The 12,583-nt window shown below is 44.2% G+C and overlaps 1 protein-coding gene across 5 annotated transcripts in view; it reads right to left on the bottom strand.

The window, feature by feature from the left end:
- Positions 1–975: 975 nt before the first annotated feature.
- Positions 976–12,583, bottom strand: part of map3k2 (mitogen-activated protein kinase kinase kinase 2) — a 31,246-nt gene continuing 19,638 nt past the window's right edge. For 4 of the 5 annotated variants that reach the window (XM_061889309.1, XM_061889308.1, XM_061889307.1 and 1 more), the window contains 7 exons: positions 7,665–7,757; positions 7,353–7,586; positions 7,142–7,290; positions 6,936–7,067; positions 6,735–6,864; positions 6,457–6,634; positions 976–3,508 (listed from right to left, as the gene is read on the bottom strand). In XM_061889309.1, coding sequence (XP_061745293.1) covers positions 3,289–3,508; positions 6,457–6,634; positions 6,735–6,864; positions 6,936–7,067; positions 7,142–7,290; positions 7,353–7,586; positions 7,665–7,757 — 1,136 coding nt within the window. In that variant the 3' untranslated portion in view covers positions 976–3,288. Of the gene's footprint in view, positions 3,509–6,456; positions 6,635–6,700; positions 6,865–6,935; positions 7,068–7,141; positions 7,291–7,352; positions 7,587–7,664; positions 7,758–12,583 lie in introns of all 5 variants that reach the window. The other variant, XR_009804600.1, reaches the window with a different exon arrangement.

Raw genomic sequence — 12,583 nt, forward strand, 5'->3', positions numbered from 1 at the left:
AGTCATATCAACAGCAGACAAAGCAGGGACAGGGCACAATCACAAGGCCCCATTCCGTCACGTATTTTGCGTACTAGAGAAGCTTTGCGTGATGTGTGACCCCTCCCTTTAAAGCAGCCCTCAGCTAGTAACTGGGGAACTGCCAAACTGAATAAATAGAGGAACGCGTGGACTGTTCCTCAGAGCGTAGGGTGAGACTGTAACTGAGTGTGCAGCTCCATGCGTTCTCCTCATGAGCAAAATTGAACTCTGTCTTTGCCTGCTTCCTTGCTTCTTGTTCTGTCTACTAGATAGTTCAGTGCTTAAACCTGACAGGTTTCTTTCTGTTTTCCTGTTTGTAGTTTTACTTCTTGTCTTGTGCTCCTATTTTAGTGGCTTTTTCTTTTATGTATTTTCCTGTAGCAGTTTCATGTCTTCCTTTGAGTAATACCTCCTGCATCTACTTTGTTTTAGCAATCAAGAATATTTCAGTTGTTTTTATCCTTCTTTGTAGGGACATTGTTGATTGTCATGTCATGTTCGGATGCACATTGTGGACGCCGTCTTTGCTCCACAGTAAGTCTTTGCTGTCGTCCAGCATTCTGTTTTTGTTTACTTTGTAGCCAGTTCAGTTTGTTTCGTTTTGCAAAGCCTTCCCTAAGATTCAGTGCCTTTTCTTAGGGGCACTCACCTTTTGTTTATGCATTAGATACATTTTTACCCTCACATTGCCTCCCGCTGTTTCCGACATCTACAAAGCAATTAGCTAGCGGCTGCCACCTACTGATATGGAAGAGTATTACAGGGTTACTCTGCCCAGCTCTAGACAGCACCGACACTCAACAACAACACATCATTTGCAGACTATAATTACTGGTTTGCAAAAATTTTTTTTTAACCCAAATGGGTGAAATTAGATCTGCACTAGATGAATGGATTCAAGAAAAAAAACGTCTGGTGCAGCCCTAAAGTGTACAGAGACATCAATCCAACAGATGAAATAAATACTTTTATTACTCTTCACCGTCATAATAACAAACAACCAGCTTTTCTTTGCATTACTGCAGAATTTGGCCGAGAGAGTTTAACGGCACTGCTGCATTTGTCTCGACCGACCATGCATTAAATCTTCCCAAGTGAAATAAAAATATATATATTAAAAAATTATACGTACCACTGATATACAGATCTGATATAAACAGGCGTATTGGTCACAAACCAATTTGAATTATAAACATGGCTTCTTTAACAAGACACACAAAACGGACTTTAGAAAAACAAAAACAAAAAGGTACATTTCATTTTTTTTTTTTACATTTGTACAAGACTTGAATCATCAGTGTCCTCCACTGGTGATGAGAACGCTCCAGGCATTATGGGTGGCACCGATTGGGCATAGCCAGTAGTTACACACAGGCGTACAGACAAATACTGGTGGTGAGTTCATCCACTGGTGTGAAGAAGGGCGTCGGACACCTTACATTCATTGCAAAGACACACGGACAAAGTTATGTGCAAAGAAACAAGTGAAGAGGACATCAAAAAATAAAATGAAATTGAACGTCACTCAGTGAGACAAAGATAGTGCATCCGGATTTAAACGCAACACGGCCACTAAAGTTTGTCATAGTGCATGTTAAGTGCCTTCAGAGGAATCCTACATGTCCTGCATTATTCTGGACAAATCTATGGAGGGGGTACATTTGTGTATTAGTGGCTTTTTCGTACCATGTGGTGGCCCACGTCAAAACGTACCGAGTTGACTTCGTTCAACCGCAGCAAAAGTCCAAGTGCTGTAATTCTTGCAGATATCAGGCTTCACAGGGTCAATATGGAGCCTGCAGTTGGGTCAGATGAGAGCAAAGTGGGCCTTTTTGAATGGATTATGAATGTTTCAAAGCAGACATCGCTGTGGTCCGGCTCTCAGGAACATTTAAGGCATCAATCTCAAGCCGTAAAAAGGAGTGTTACTGATGGTGTCACTGCAAGTAAGAAGCATTTCATCCCCTGCTGATAAGGTTTATAGTAAACAAGAGCGATGTTGCATTTGATCCCCTTTTTTGACCACCAGACTGCTCACATGCCAAAGAAGCACACAGTCCTGTCCTTCAGAAGAGGATACCTCATCTCCATGGATGTGGACAAATGACCGTCCACCAGCATGGGAAAGAAAGAGAGTTGCCAAAAGAAATCAGGGATAAGATTGTGGACCTGCACAAGACTAGAATAAGCAACGAGACCAACAAGAACATTGGTTTTAAAAAAAAACACTGTAGACGCAATCATTCGGAAATGCTCCATGCAAGAATTCCCCCTGTGGAGTAAAGGTGGTTCTAAGAAAGGTGCGGGGCCAGCCCAGAATTACAAAGGAGGCGCTGGTTGATGACGGTTGGGAAAGCCTAAGTAGCACATGTCATGGACTGTGATGAGGCCTGTCCAAGTCATTGAGGTCTTCATTGGCAAACTTCAGACAAGGCTTGGAAGAATGGGACGTGGTCAGATGATGCCAACTTTGAGCTCTTTGGCATCCACTCAACCTACAAAGGAATGCGTAGGACAACCCTGATGACCAACTCCCACAAACATCTTTGTGCTGCCCAACAAGCTTTTCTCCACAACTTCAAATACAAAAACTCACTCTAAACTTTTTAGGGTTATTTTTTCTGGACTTGTTTGAACTATTCTGTTTTTCTCAACAATAAACCTGCCGTTAAAAATATAGATTGTCTCAGCAGGGGCTTCCTTCCTATTTTCCCCACTGTGGTATTGCAACACAGCAGTTTGTCAATCAAGATCTTGCAAAGCGAAAGGGGAAGAAGCAGACTTTTCTGCAGCCGTGAGATGTGACCGCAAGCAGTCAACTTGCGGGACTTGACGTGACCGTGACACAAACTCCTCCAGGCTATGTAGAGAAACTGAAAAAAATAAAAGGCACGTGGCAAGATGGCAACTGAAAAAGAAGGCGAGATGAAGGCAGGCAAGTGGAGAATGTTGTCTGCATGGGGTTTTTGTTAGCAGCAAGTCCAGGTCATCACCAGCAGGAGACTACATTCTGGGGTCTGGTCCACAACGACGACACCAACGTTTGAAGAGAGGGCGTTAAAAAAAGGGGGAGCAGTTTTCTGAGAGTTCATAACGCGCTTGATTCCTCCTTATTTGAGAAATTAAGGTGCAAAAAGAGAAGACTCGTGTCTTTAGCAGTTTGGTACGAAGCACCCAACCATCTTCCTGGTCCAATATGCTTCCAGCGAGCAAGCTGAGAGGTTGGTGTGTTGTCAGGCAAAGTCCAAACTGGCCGGCGCTCTCGTCTTAATGTACAAAAATGTGCCTGAGCAGTTCATCCGCAGAAGGACGCTGCTTGGTCTCCACAAAGATACGCTTGAGGAAGTCTCTGCAGTGGTCTGACACGTGGGCTGGCAGCATGGGGTTTGTGGGCTGCGTGGCAATCTTAAAGATGGCCGCCATGGCCTCGAACTCCGCCCAGGGGGGTCGTTGGGTCAGCATTTCCACAACAGTGCATCCCACACTCCTGACAACACAACCACACACACGTTAGAGCAGATCCTTGCTGGAATAACTGACAATCACTCTTATAGAACATGTTTCCCTCATCCACAAGGCTGACCCTAAGTGGGGAAGGCCAATTGTCATAGGGCAGTGACCTTCAACCATGGGTCACAGGGGGCATTTTTGGTGGATTAGTTGTTTTTTATAAAAGACAGAAATAGGGATGTCCGATAATGGCTTTTTTGCCGATATCCGATATTGTCCAACTCCTAATTACCGATACCAATATCAACAGTGGTGGAATGAACACATTAGGCCTCATTTTGTTGTGATGCCCCGCTGGATGCATTAAACAATGTAACAAGGTTTTATAAAAATAAATCAACTCAAGTTATGTCACAAAATGCCAACATGGCACTGCCATATTTATTATTGAAGTCACAAAGTGCATTATTTCTTTTTAACATGCCTCAAAACAGCAGCTTGAAATTTGAGACATACGCTTCCTGAAAGAGCATGAGCAGGTTGAAGTGGGCATGGTTGGGGGGGGGGCGGTGGTGTATATTGTAGCGTCCCGGAAGAGTTAGTGCCGCAAGGGGTTCTGGGTATTTGTTCTGTAGTCTTACGGTGCGGATGTTCTCCCGAAATGTGTTTGCCATTCTTGTTTGGTGTGGGTTCACAATGTGGAGCATATTTGTATCAGTGTTAAAGTTGTTAATACGGCCACCCTCAGTGTGACCTGTACGGCCTTTGTGTGTGTGTGTGGGATAGCCGTAGATATTATGTGATTGGGCCGGCCCGTAAAGGCAGTGCCTTTAAGTTTTATTGCCGCTCTTGTGTACATAGCAGTGTTTTAAAAAGTAATATATTTTACTTGTTGAAACTGATACTTTTTCAAACCAATACTGAAAATTTCCGATATTACATTTTAAAGCATTTATCGACCGATAATATTGGACATCTCTAGACAGAAGCAGTAGCAGCATGTGTGCTACTTTGCTGTCTGAGGATGAGACTGCAAGCTGGACACTTCACACAGTAAAGACATGACTACTGTCACATTTTCTTCAGTCTAAGGACTTTGTTATGTCTCTCATGCAGCACTGTGCCATTAAAGTGAAAATGAACAACATAAAAAAATCGACCGGTAACTCACGATGGACCTGATGGGCACAACTGATTAATTACAAATATAGCGCCTATCAGACATTAGAAAAAGTGGATGGAGGTCATCATCAGTAATCGGTTTATTGAACAAAAAAGGGTACTGTTGTTTGCTTACGAACGCAAGTAGAACAACAGAAGAAAGTAACTTACTGAACTGTCACTCACCACCTTGCACACACACAGCAAAAACAAGAAAGAAACTGCGGACCTGCACTTGATGAGTCAGTCGAGACCAGCTGTCTTACACTGCAGTGTTTCGCAAAAAAAACAACAAAAAAAACTAACAAACAAAAAAAACAATATTTCCTATTTCAAAATATGACATTCGGCCGGAAAAAGGCGGCGTGCCATGTCCGGGTTGGGGAGGAGACCCTGCCCCAAGTGGAGGAGTTCAAGTACCTAGGAGTCTTGTTCATGAATGAGGGAAGGGTGAATCATGAGATCGACAGGCGGATCGGTGCGGCGTCTTCAGTAATGTGGACGCTGTATCGATCCGTTGTGGTGAAGAAGGAGCTGAGCCGGTAAGCAAAGCTCTCAATTTACCGGTCGATCTAGGTTGCCATCCTTACCTATGGTCATGAGCTTTGGGTCATGACCGAAAGGATGAGATCACGGGTACAAGCGGCCCAAATGAGTTTGGGTCCCTCCCTTAGAGATAGGGTGAGAAGCTCTGTCATCCGGGAGGAGCTCAAAGTAAAGCCGCTGCTCCTCCACATGGAGAGGAGCCAGATGAGGTGGTTCGGGCATCTGGTCAGGATGCCACCCGGACACCTCCCTAGGGAGGTGTTTAGGGCAGGGCTGGCCTGGGAATTCCTCGGTATCCTCCGGGAGGAGTTGGACCAAGCGGTTGGGGAGAGGGAAGTCAGGGCTTCTCTGCTTAGGCTGCTGCCCCCGCGACCGACATATGATAAGCCAAAGAAAACGGATGGATGGACATTTGCGACATGTAGGTGTTTTCATTCAAGGGTGTGTTGCATTGTCGTAAGGCTGGGGGTCGGCTCCTATTGCGGGGAAGGGACCCGCGAGACGGTCTGGTGCGGCGATGGCGTCTCGCTCGACCTGGGCCGACCGATCGAAAGTGAGACCAAGGAGACCCGTCTGTCCTCGTTGCCTGCATGGACGCCCTGACGATTCGCCCTTTAGGTGTCCTCTAAATGCGAAAAAAGTGTTTCCATTATGGTTTTGAGAAAAACCTCATGTATCGATACGTCTCAAAAACCACCTCATGAAAATGCTTAAGCGGTATTTGAGAGGTTTTTTGCATTATGGGCGTTTCCATAACCAGTTTCTTAATGCGATAATTAGGTTTTGCGCATTTGTAGGGGTAATGGAACGCAGCTAGAGACATGTCCACATAAACGGGGACAACTTAAATGGGTTTGATTGTATTGCTTAACGGTATAGCTCGGTTGGTAGAGCGGCCGTGCCAGCAACTTGAGGGTTGCAGGTTCGATCCCCGCTTCCGCCATCCTAGTCACTGCCGTTGTGTCCTTGGGCAAGACACTTTACCCACCTGCTCCCAGTGCCACTCAGACTGGTTTAAATGTAAAAAAAATAAAATAAAACTAGATATTAGGTTTCACTATGTAAAGCGCTTTGAGTCACTAGAGAAAAAGCGCTATAAAAAATACAATTCACTTCACAACTGTGGACAAAATTATTAAATCCTTTCCCGTCTTTGACAGGGGAGCATTTGTGTGTCGTACCCCGCTTTTCTCAGAGCTAGTACAGAGTTGAGCTTCTCCGTGACTATAAAGAGAATAATAAGTGGTAGAAAATGAATGACTGATAATGTCGCATTACCAGATGTCAGCCTTCCTGCCATAACCCTCGCCACTGATTACTTCCGGGCTCATCCAGTAGGGAGTGCCAGTCACCGACTTAATTCCCGTTCCTGACAGACATATTGTCTGCAGCCGTCGACTGGCCCCAAAGTCTCCCAGCTTCACGTTTCCGATAGAGTCTCGGAGGATATTGGCCCCTGAAGACACAAGAGTTTCGATGAGGCTCTCATCCTTCAGATACATGTAGGTCCTGGTCCAAATACCTGCAGATAACAGGCATCAAATGCAATGTCGCACCTTTGATGTCCCTGTGAACGATCATGTTGCTGTGAAGGTAGGAAACCCCTTCAAGGATTTGCCGAGTGTAACGACGTGTCACGTTCTCCGTCAGTGCACCGTAAGTCTTCACCTGGTCCTTTATGGAGCCCTAGCAACAAGAGGCATACTAAGTGAAACATGCAGAGCTTAACGCAAAGTTCAGAGGACATGAAGACTTACTCCAGGCATGTACTCCATGAAGATGGAGAGTGTTCGTTCCATAGTATCTCGCAGACACCCGTAGTACTGGACGATGCGCTCGTGACAAAGATTTTTTAGCAGCTGAATTTCACACTCCAGCGCGCTCACCTCCTGCTCGTAACAGAAGAACAATTGCCGCCGTCCTACCGCAGGGGAAAGAGCATACAAGGTAGGACAATTCTGACCTTGCTCGTCTCAGGACTATCTGGATCAAACTGGACCTGTTTGACAGCCAGTTCCCGTCCAGTGTCTGCGTCATAGCAAAGGAAAACCCGTCCGAAGGCACCCTGGCCAAGCAGCTTCCCCAGTCGCCAGTTGGTGGGTGCACGAGGCGCTGGAGACACAGTGTGTGATCAAGGTGGAACAAATAGTTGTGACATTAAAGTGGGAACTCACAGCGGCTGGGTGGACTGATGTCCATGACGGACAAGTTCGGGGTGGCTGACTGATTGACCTCAATGTCACTTCCTCTTCGTGGACGCCTGGCAGGCCCGGCAGCATCTTCCAGGTCGGGGGTGAAGACGCTGCTGCCGCTGCTGGTGCTTGGAGACTGCTCTGTGGGACTGAAGCTGACAGGTGAGCGCAGGCCGTGTGCTTGTGTCCGGCGAGCGCGAGGGAAGGTCTTCCTCCCTGATGAACATAAGGAGAGGACATGTGTGACGTTTGCATCTTCCAATGTTTCAGCGTGGAGTACCGATGGATGCGCACCATCACTGTAATCTTGAAGACCAAAGGGAACACCGTATCGGCGAGGGTACGTGCCTCCTTTTCCTGTCTTGTCAAAGACTGGAATGTCGTAATCTACAGAAGCAGGGAGAAGATGAGGAGCGCTGCTCAAAACATCAGAAAATGCTATCATCAGTGTTGCGGTCATACATACAGTGGGGGTTGTGTATATGTCCATCCCATGTTGATTTTGGATATTAAGGTGGAATATAATTTTGATTCACACTTATTAATGTTTTTTATATTCTTCATTTTCATTTTTCACATTCGGTACTTTGATATTTAAGCTTCTGTATTTTTTCAGATTTAAATCTTAGTTCTTAGTTTCTTTAGATTCAAACTCGTGGCCCTGTTTTAGGATGAGTGGCGAGGATTCATGACAGCTTAGCAAAACGATAAGGGGTGTCCCATATCACGTTGCCTTCAGGGAACCTGGGAACTAATTCAGTTCAACTTAACATTTTGTATCAAAGGCATATGAAAGATTCTTTGTAAATTCTTTCAACATACTTAAAAATCAAGACACCGTTTCTCTCTCAAGCAAATTCTTTAAGCTCGGTGAGTTAGAGACCGCTGCGTCTGAGCGCCCCGTGAATCAGCTTGGGATTTAGAAAAAGAGTGAAGAAAAATGACAAAAGTAAACTTGGGACAAGTTGTCAAATTAAATACATTGATACATGAGTTCTATTTCAGATCATTTATATTGATAACATGGACACAGTGTCAATTGACTAAATCATTGAGATCTTCTTTAAATGAAATGCAATTGGTGGGAACTACTTTTTCTTCTGCCTAAGTACGTACGTAATGCACAAGCGCAGTCATTCGGTCTGTCTGTACATGTTCCCCCTTGGTTACATCATCGCCGCCATCACCTCCAATTCCACCGCTATGCTGACGACGTCCAGCTACACGTCTCCACAAAGTCCATCTCCTCCAAAACTGTCTTCACCCCGACTGACTGCCTCACTGAAATGAAATCATGGATGCACTCCAATTTCCTCAAACTCAACTGTGACAAATCTGACATGCTCATCATCGGCCCCAAATCCCTCACCAAAACTGCTCACAACCTCCACCTCTCTGTCGACAATTGCACTCTGTCTCCTTCCACTCACATCCGCCACCTCGGAGTCACTCTGGACAATAACCTCTCTTTTGAACACCATATCAACCACATTACAAGAACTGCTTTCTTCCACCTCAAAAATATTGCCCGTATATGTCCATCCCTCTCATTTTCTGCCACTGAAACCCCGATCTATGCCATCATCACCTCAAGATTCCAGTACTGCAACAGCATCCTCTAAGGCTCATCTTGCAAGATTCTCAAAGTCCAATAAATTCAAAACTCGGCCATACCCGCTGCTGTGAGCACATCACCCCAGTCCTTCATAAACTCCACTGGCTCCCCGCTCCTCACCAGATCCACTTTAAAATCCTCCTCCTCAGCCACAAAGCCCACCACAACCAGGCCCCCCAGCCTGCTTCACCGCCATCACGCAGCCTCTGCTCTTCTGATGCCAACCTCCTTTCCCCACGACTCAGAACCAAGCTCTGGAACGGTGGGCATAGAGCCTTCTCCATCGCTGCTCCCACCCTCTGGAGCTCCCTTCCCAAACCCATCCGTGACTGCTCAGACCTTCCAACCTTCAAAAGCCTTCTCAAAACACACTTCTTCAGATCTGCTTTTAACCAGTGATTAGTGTTCTGTCTTGTCTTGTAAATTTCCGGTATTTTTAAGTATTTTACAATGTACTGCTTTTATATTTCCGGTATTTTATATTATTACTTTGAACTTTTATATTTAATTTTTTTATCCTGTAAAGCGTCTTTGAGTACTCTGCAAAGTATACCAAATAAAATGTATTATTATTATTATTTATTCAAGAAAATGACTGACAAATGAGTCACTCAGTAATACAAAACATCAAGTGTATGAATCATATCATTGTTGGCTATTGGGTGACACATAGGGGTGTAACGGTAAACAAAAATGTCGGTTCGGTACGTACCTCAGTTTAGAGGTCACGGTTCGGTTCATTTTCGGTACAGTAAGAAAACAACAAAATATTAATTTTTTGGTTATTTATTTAGCGAATTTGTAAACAATGGCTTCATCCTCTTAACATTGGGAACACTATAATAATTCTGCCCATGTTAATCAACATTAAACTGCCTCAACTTGTTGCTCAGATTAAATAAAATGACAAAACTTTTCTTCTATATATAAAAAGTGCAACATTAAACAGTTTCAAGTCAACTCATCATGCTTAATTTAATGCAGAATTTGGGAAGCCTGTAGTTGATTTTTATTATGTAAACGTTATATTTTTATCAACATGTGATAGCAGGGACCCTGCCATTCAAACTAGGCTGCTACATTACTAATGATTAATGTAACTATAGCTGAAAAAATAGTACAACAGCAATAGGAGAGACTATTCATCCCTGAACACCATGGAGTTCATGTAGGTTTTATGATGCACTTACATTAATATATCACTAGCACACACTCACACGCACGCACGCGCACACACACACACAAACACGAGCTAACACACAATGAGGGACCCTGCCATTCAAACTAAACTGCTACATTATCAATGATTAATGTAACTATAGCTGAAAAAATAGTACAACAGCAATAGGAGAGACTATTCATCCCTGAACACCATGGAGTTCATGTAGGCTTTATGATGCACTTACATTATTATATCACTAGCACGCACGCACGCACGCGCACGCGCACACGCACACGCGCGCACACACACACACACACACACACACACACACACACACACACACACACACACACACACACACACACACGAGCTAACGTTACGCTAAAAGTTAATTAGTCTTCACCTCAAGGCAGGACCGCGAGCGAGCTGAGCTGCAGTTTGTTTCTAGAACTTCATCTAGAACGTTGACTGGGAGGTGTTTATTATAATTTGGGGAGAGTTCGCTGCTCACCTGCTAAACACCTATCTGCTCGACGCTGAACCGCTGACTACATGCGCTCTGAACAAGCACTGCTGATGGTTGTTACCGCTCTGAATACGCAGTGCTGATTGGCTGTTACCGCTGTATATGTAACCAATCAGATGGTTGTGTGGGTGCTGTGTAGGAGACAGAGGCAGAACAGAGCGGATCTGCTTGTTAGGACTTTAGCTTAGGCAGTTACTTCATGTTTGTGTGGAAACTCGTTCGGTACACCTGCAAACCGAATTGGAACCCCCGGTTCAATACAAATACACGTACCGTTACACCCCAAGTGACACAACATATAGAGTTGATTATAAATAGTATAACACATTCAGTGCAGAATACCGCCATCATTTGTTTCACCCTGTGATTTGATATCATTTGAAGATGATTTCCCGAGAGCAGTAAGACACTACACTTTTAAGACAATTCTTCCAGTCACAACAGGTATGTTAGCACAAAGTATCGGTGTCTTGGATCGGAAAGAAAATCAGTGGTATTGCACATCACCACTGCTAGTTCTACAAGAAGAGCTTGCAGAGCCAGACGCCATCATTGCAAATAGCTAGCAAAATACAGCGCTCATGGGCCATCCATTCATTTTCTACCGCCTGTCCCTTTTGGGGTCACGGGGGATGCTGGAGCCTATCTCAGCTGCACATGAGCGGAAGGCGGCGTACACCCTGCACAAGTCACCACCTCATCACAGGGCCAACAGAGATTGACAGACAACATTCACAAATCATGCACTTCAAAAGCTTTTGAAGTGCATGATTTGTAATAACCTGTCACTCCAGTTCTGCAATTTGACCTAAATGCTGTTTAAAACAGCCTCCAAGTCCCACTGGCACCGCTTCTTTCACTGACAATCGCATGGTGTGGCCTATATAAAGTGTTGGGATGAACTGAAATATTTCCTAAGTTTTCTTACCCTTTTGCTGAGCTGTAAGTCATGCCCAATGCAAAAAAAAAAAAGTTTCAAACAGAAAAAAACCCCACAAACTGTAAAATATGGTTTTAATCTGAAAAACAAGAAGCTAAAAGATATCAAAACATATGAAAATGAAAACTTTAAATAATTCTAAATAATGAGGGCAAATTTTGAAATTATATTCAACCTAGAAATAAATTGTGTGAACTTCTTTTTAATTTGAATATAAGGATGTATTTTTCACAATTCATCATCAAAACCTAAAATTTAAATTTCAAGGTTAATCTCTTCAAGTAAAAACATTTGGCCCTATTTTGCTGGAAAGTATTCAGTGCTTCACTTTTTACACATTTTATGTTACAGCCTGGGCAGCACGGTGGTTAGGGGTTAGTGTGTGTGTGCCTCACAATACAAAAAGGTACAGGGTTCAATCCTGGGCTCGGGATCTTTCAGTGTGGAGTTTGCATGGTTCGTGGGTTCCTTCCGGGCACTCCGGCTTCCTTCCACCTCCAAAGACGTGCACCTGGGTATAGGTTGATTGGCAACACTAAATGGTCCCTAGTGTGTGAATGATGTCTATCTGTGTTGGCCCTGTGATGAGGTGGCGGCTTGTCCAGGATGTACACCGCTTTCCGTCCGAATGCAGCTGAGTTAGGCTCCAGCAACCCCCCCGACACCGAAAGGGACAAGCGGTAGAAAATGGATGGATGGATGCAAGTATTTTTTTTATAAACAGTAAAGAGGTAGCTTGTGGTGGAAAGCAACACTTTTTCAGACTTCTCTCATTTAATTTGGCTATCCATCAGGGTGATTCTTAAAAGTAATAGCAGGAGGAATCTTTTCTCGGAAAATGTTCATGTGCAGTCTATGTGGTGGCGAAACATGCACATCGCAACTTTACCCTTTGAAACACACATTTCAAGAATGAACACCATGGGTAAAGTAGTTTAGCTCCATTTTCTGTGATCGCTGCAATAGATTT

This window comes from Nerophis ophidion, linkage group LG27 (genome assembly GCF_033978795.1).
Source record: "Nerophis ophidion isolate RoL-2023_Sa linkage group LG27, RoL_Noph_v1.0, whole genome shotgun sequence".
Classification (NCBI taxonomy): domain Eukaryota; kingdom Metazoa; phylum Chordata; class Actinopteri; order Syngnathiformes; family Syngnathidae; genus Nerophis; species Nerophis ophidion.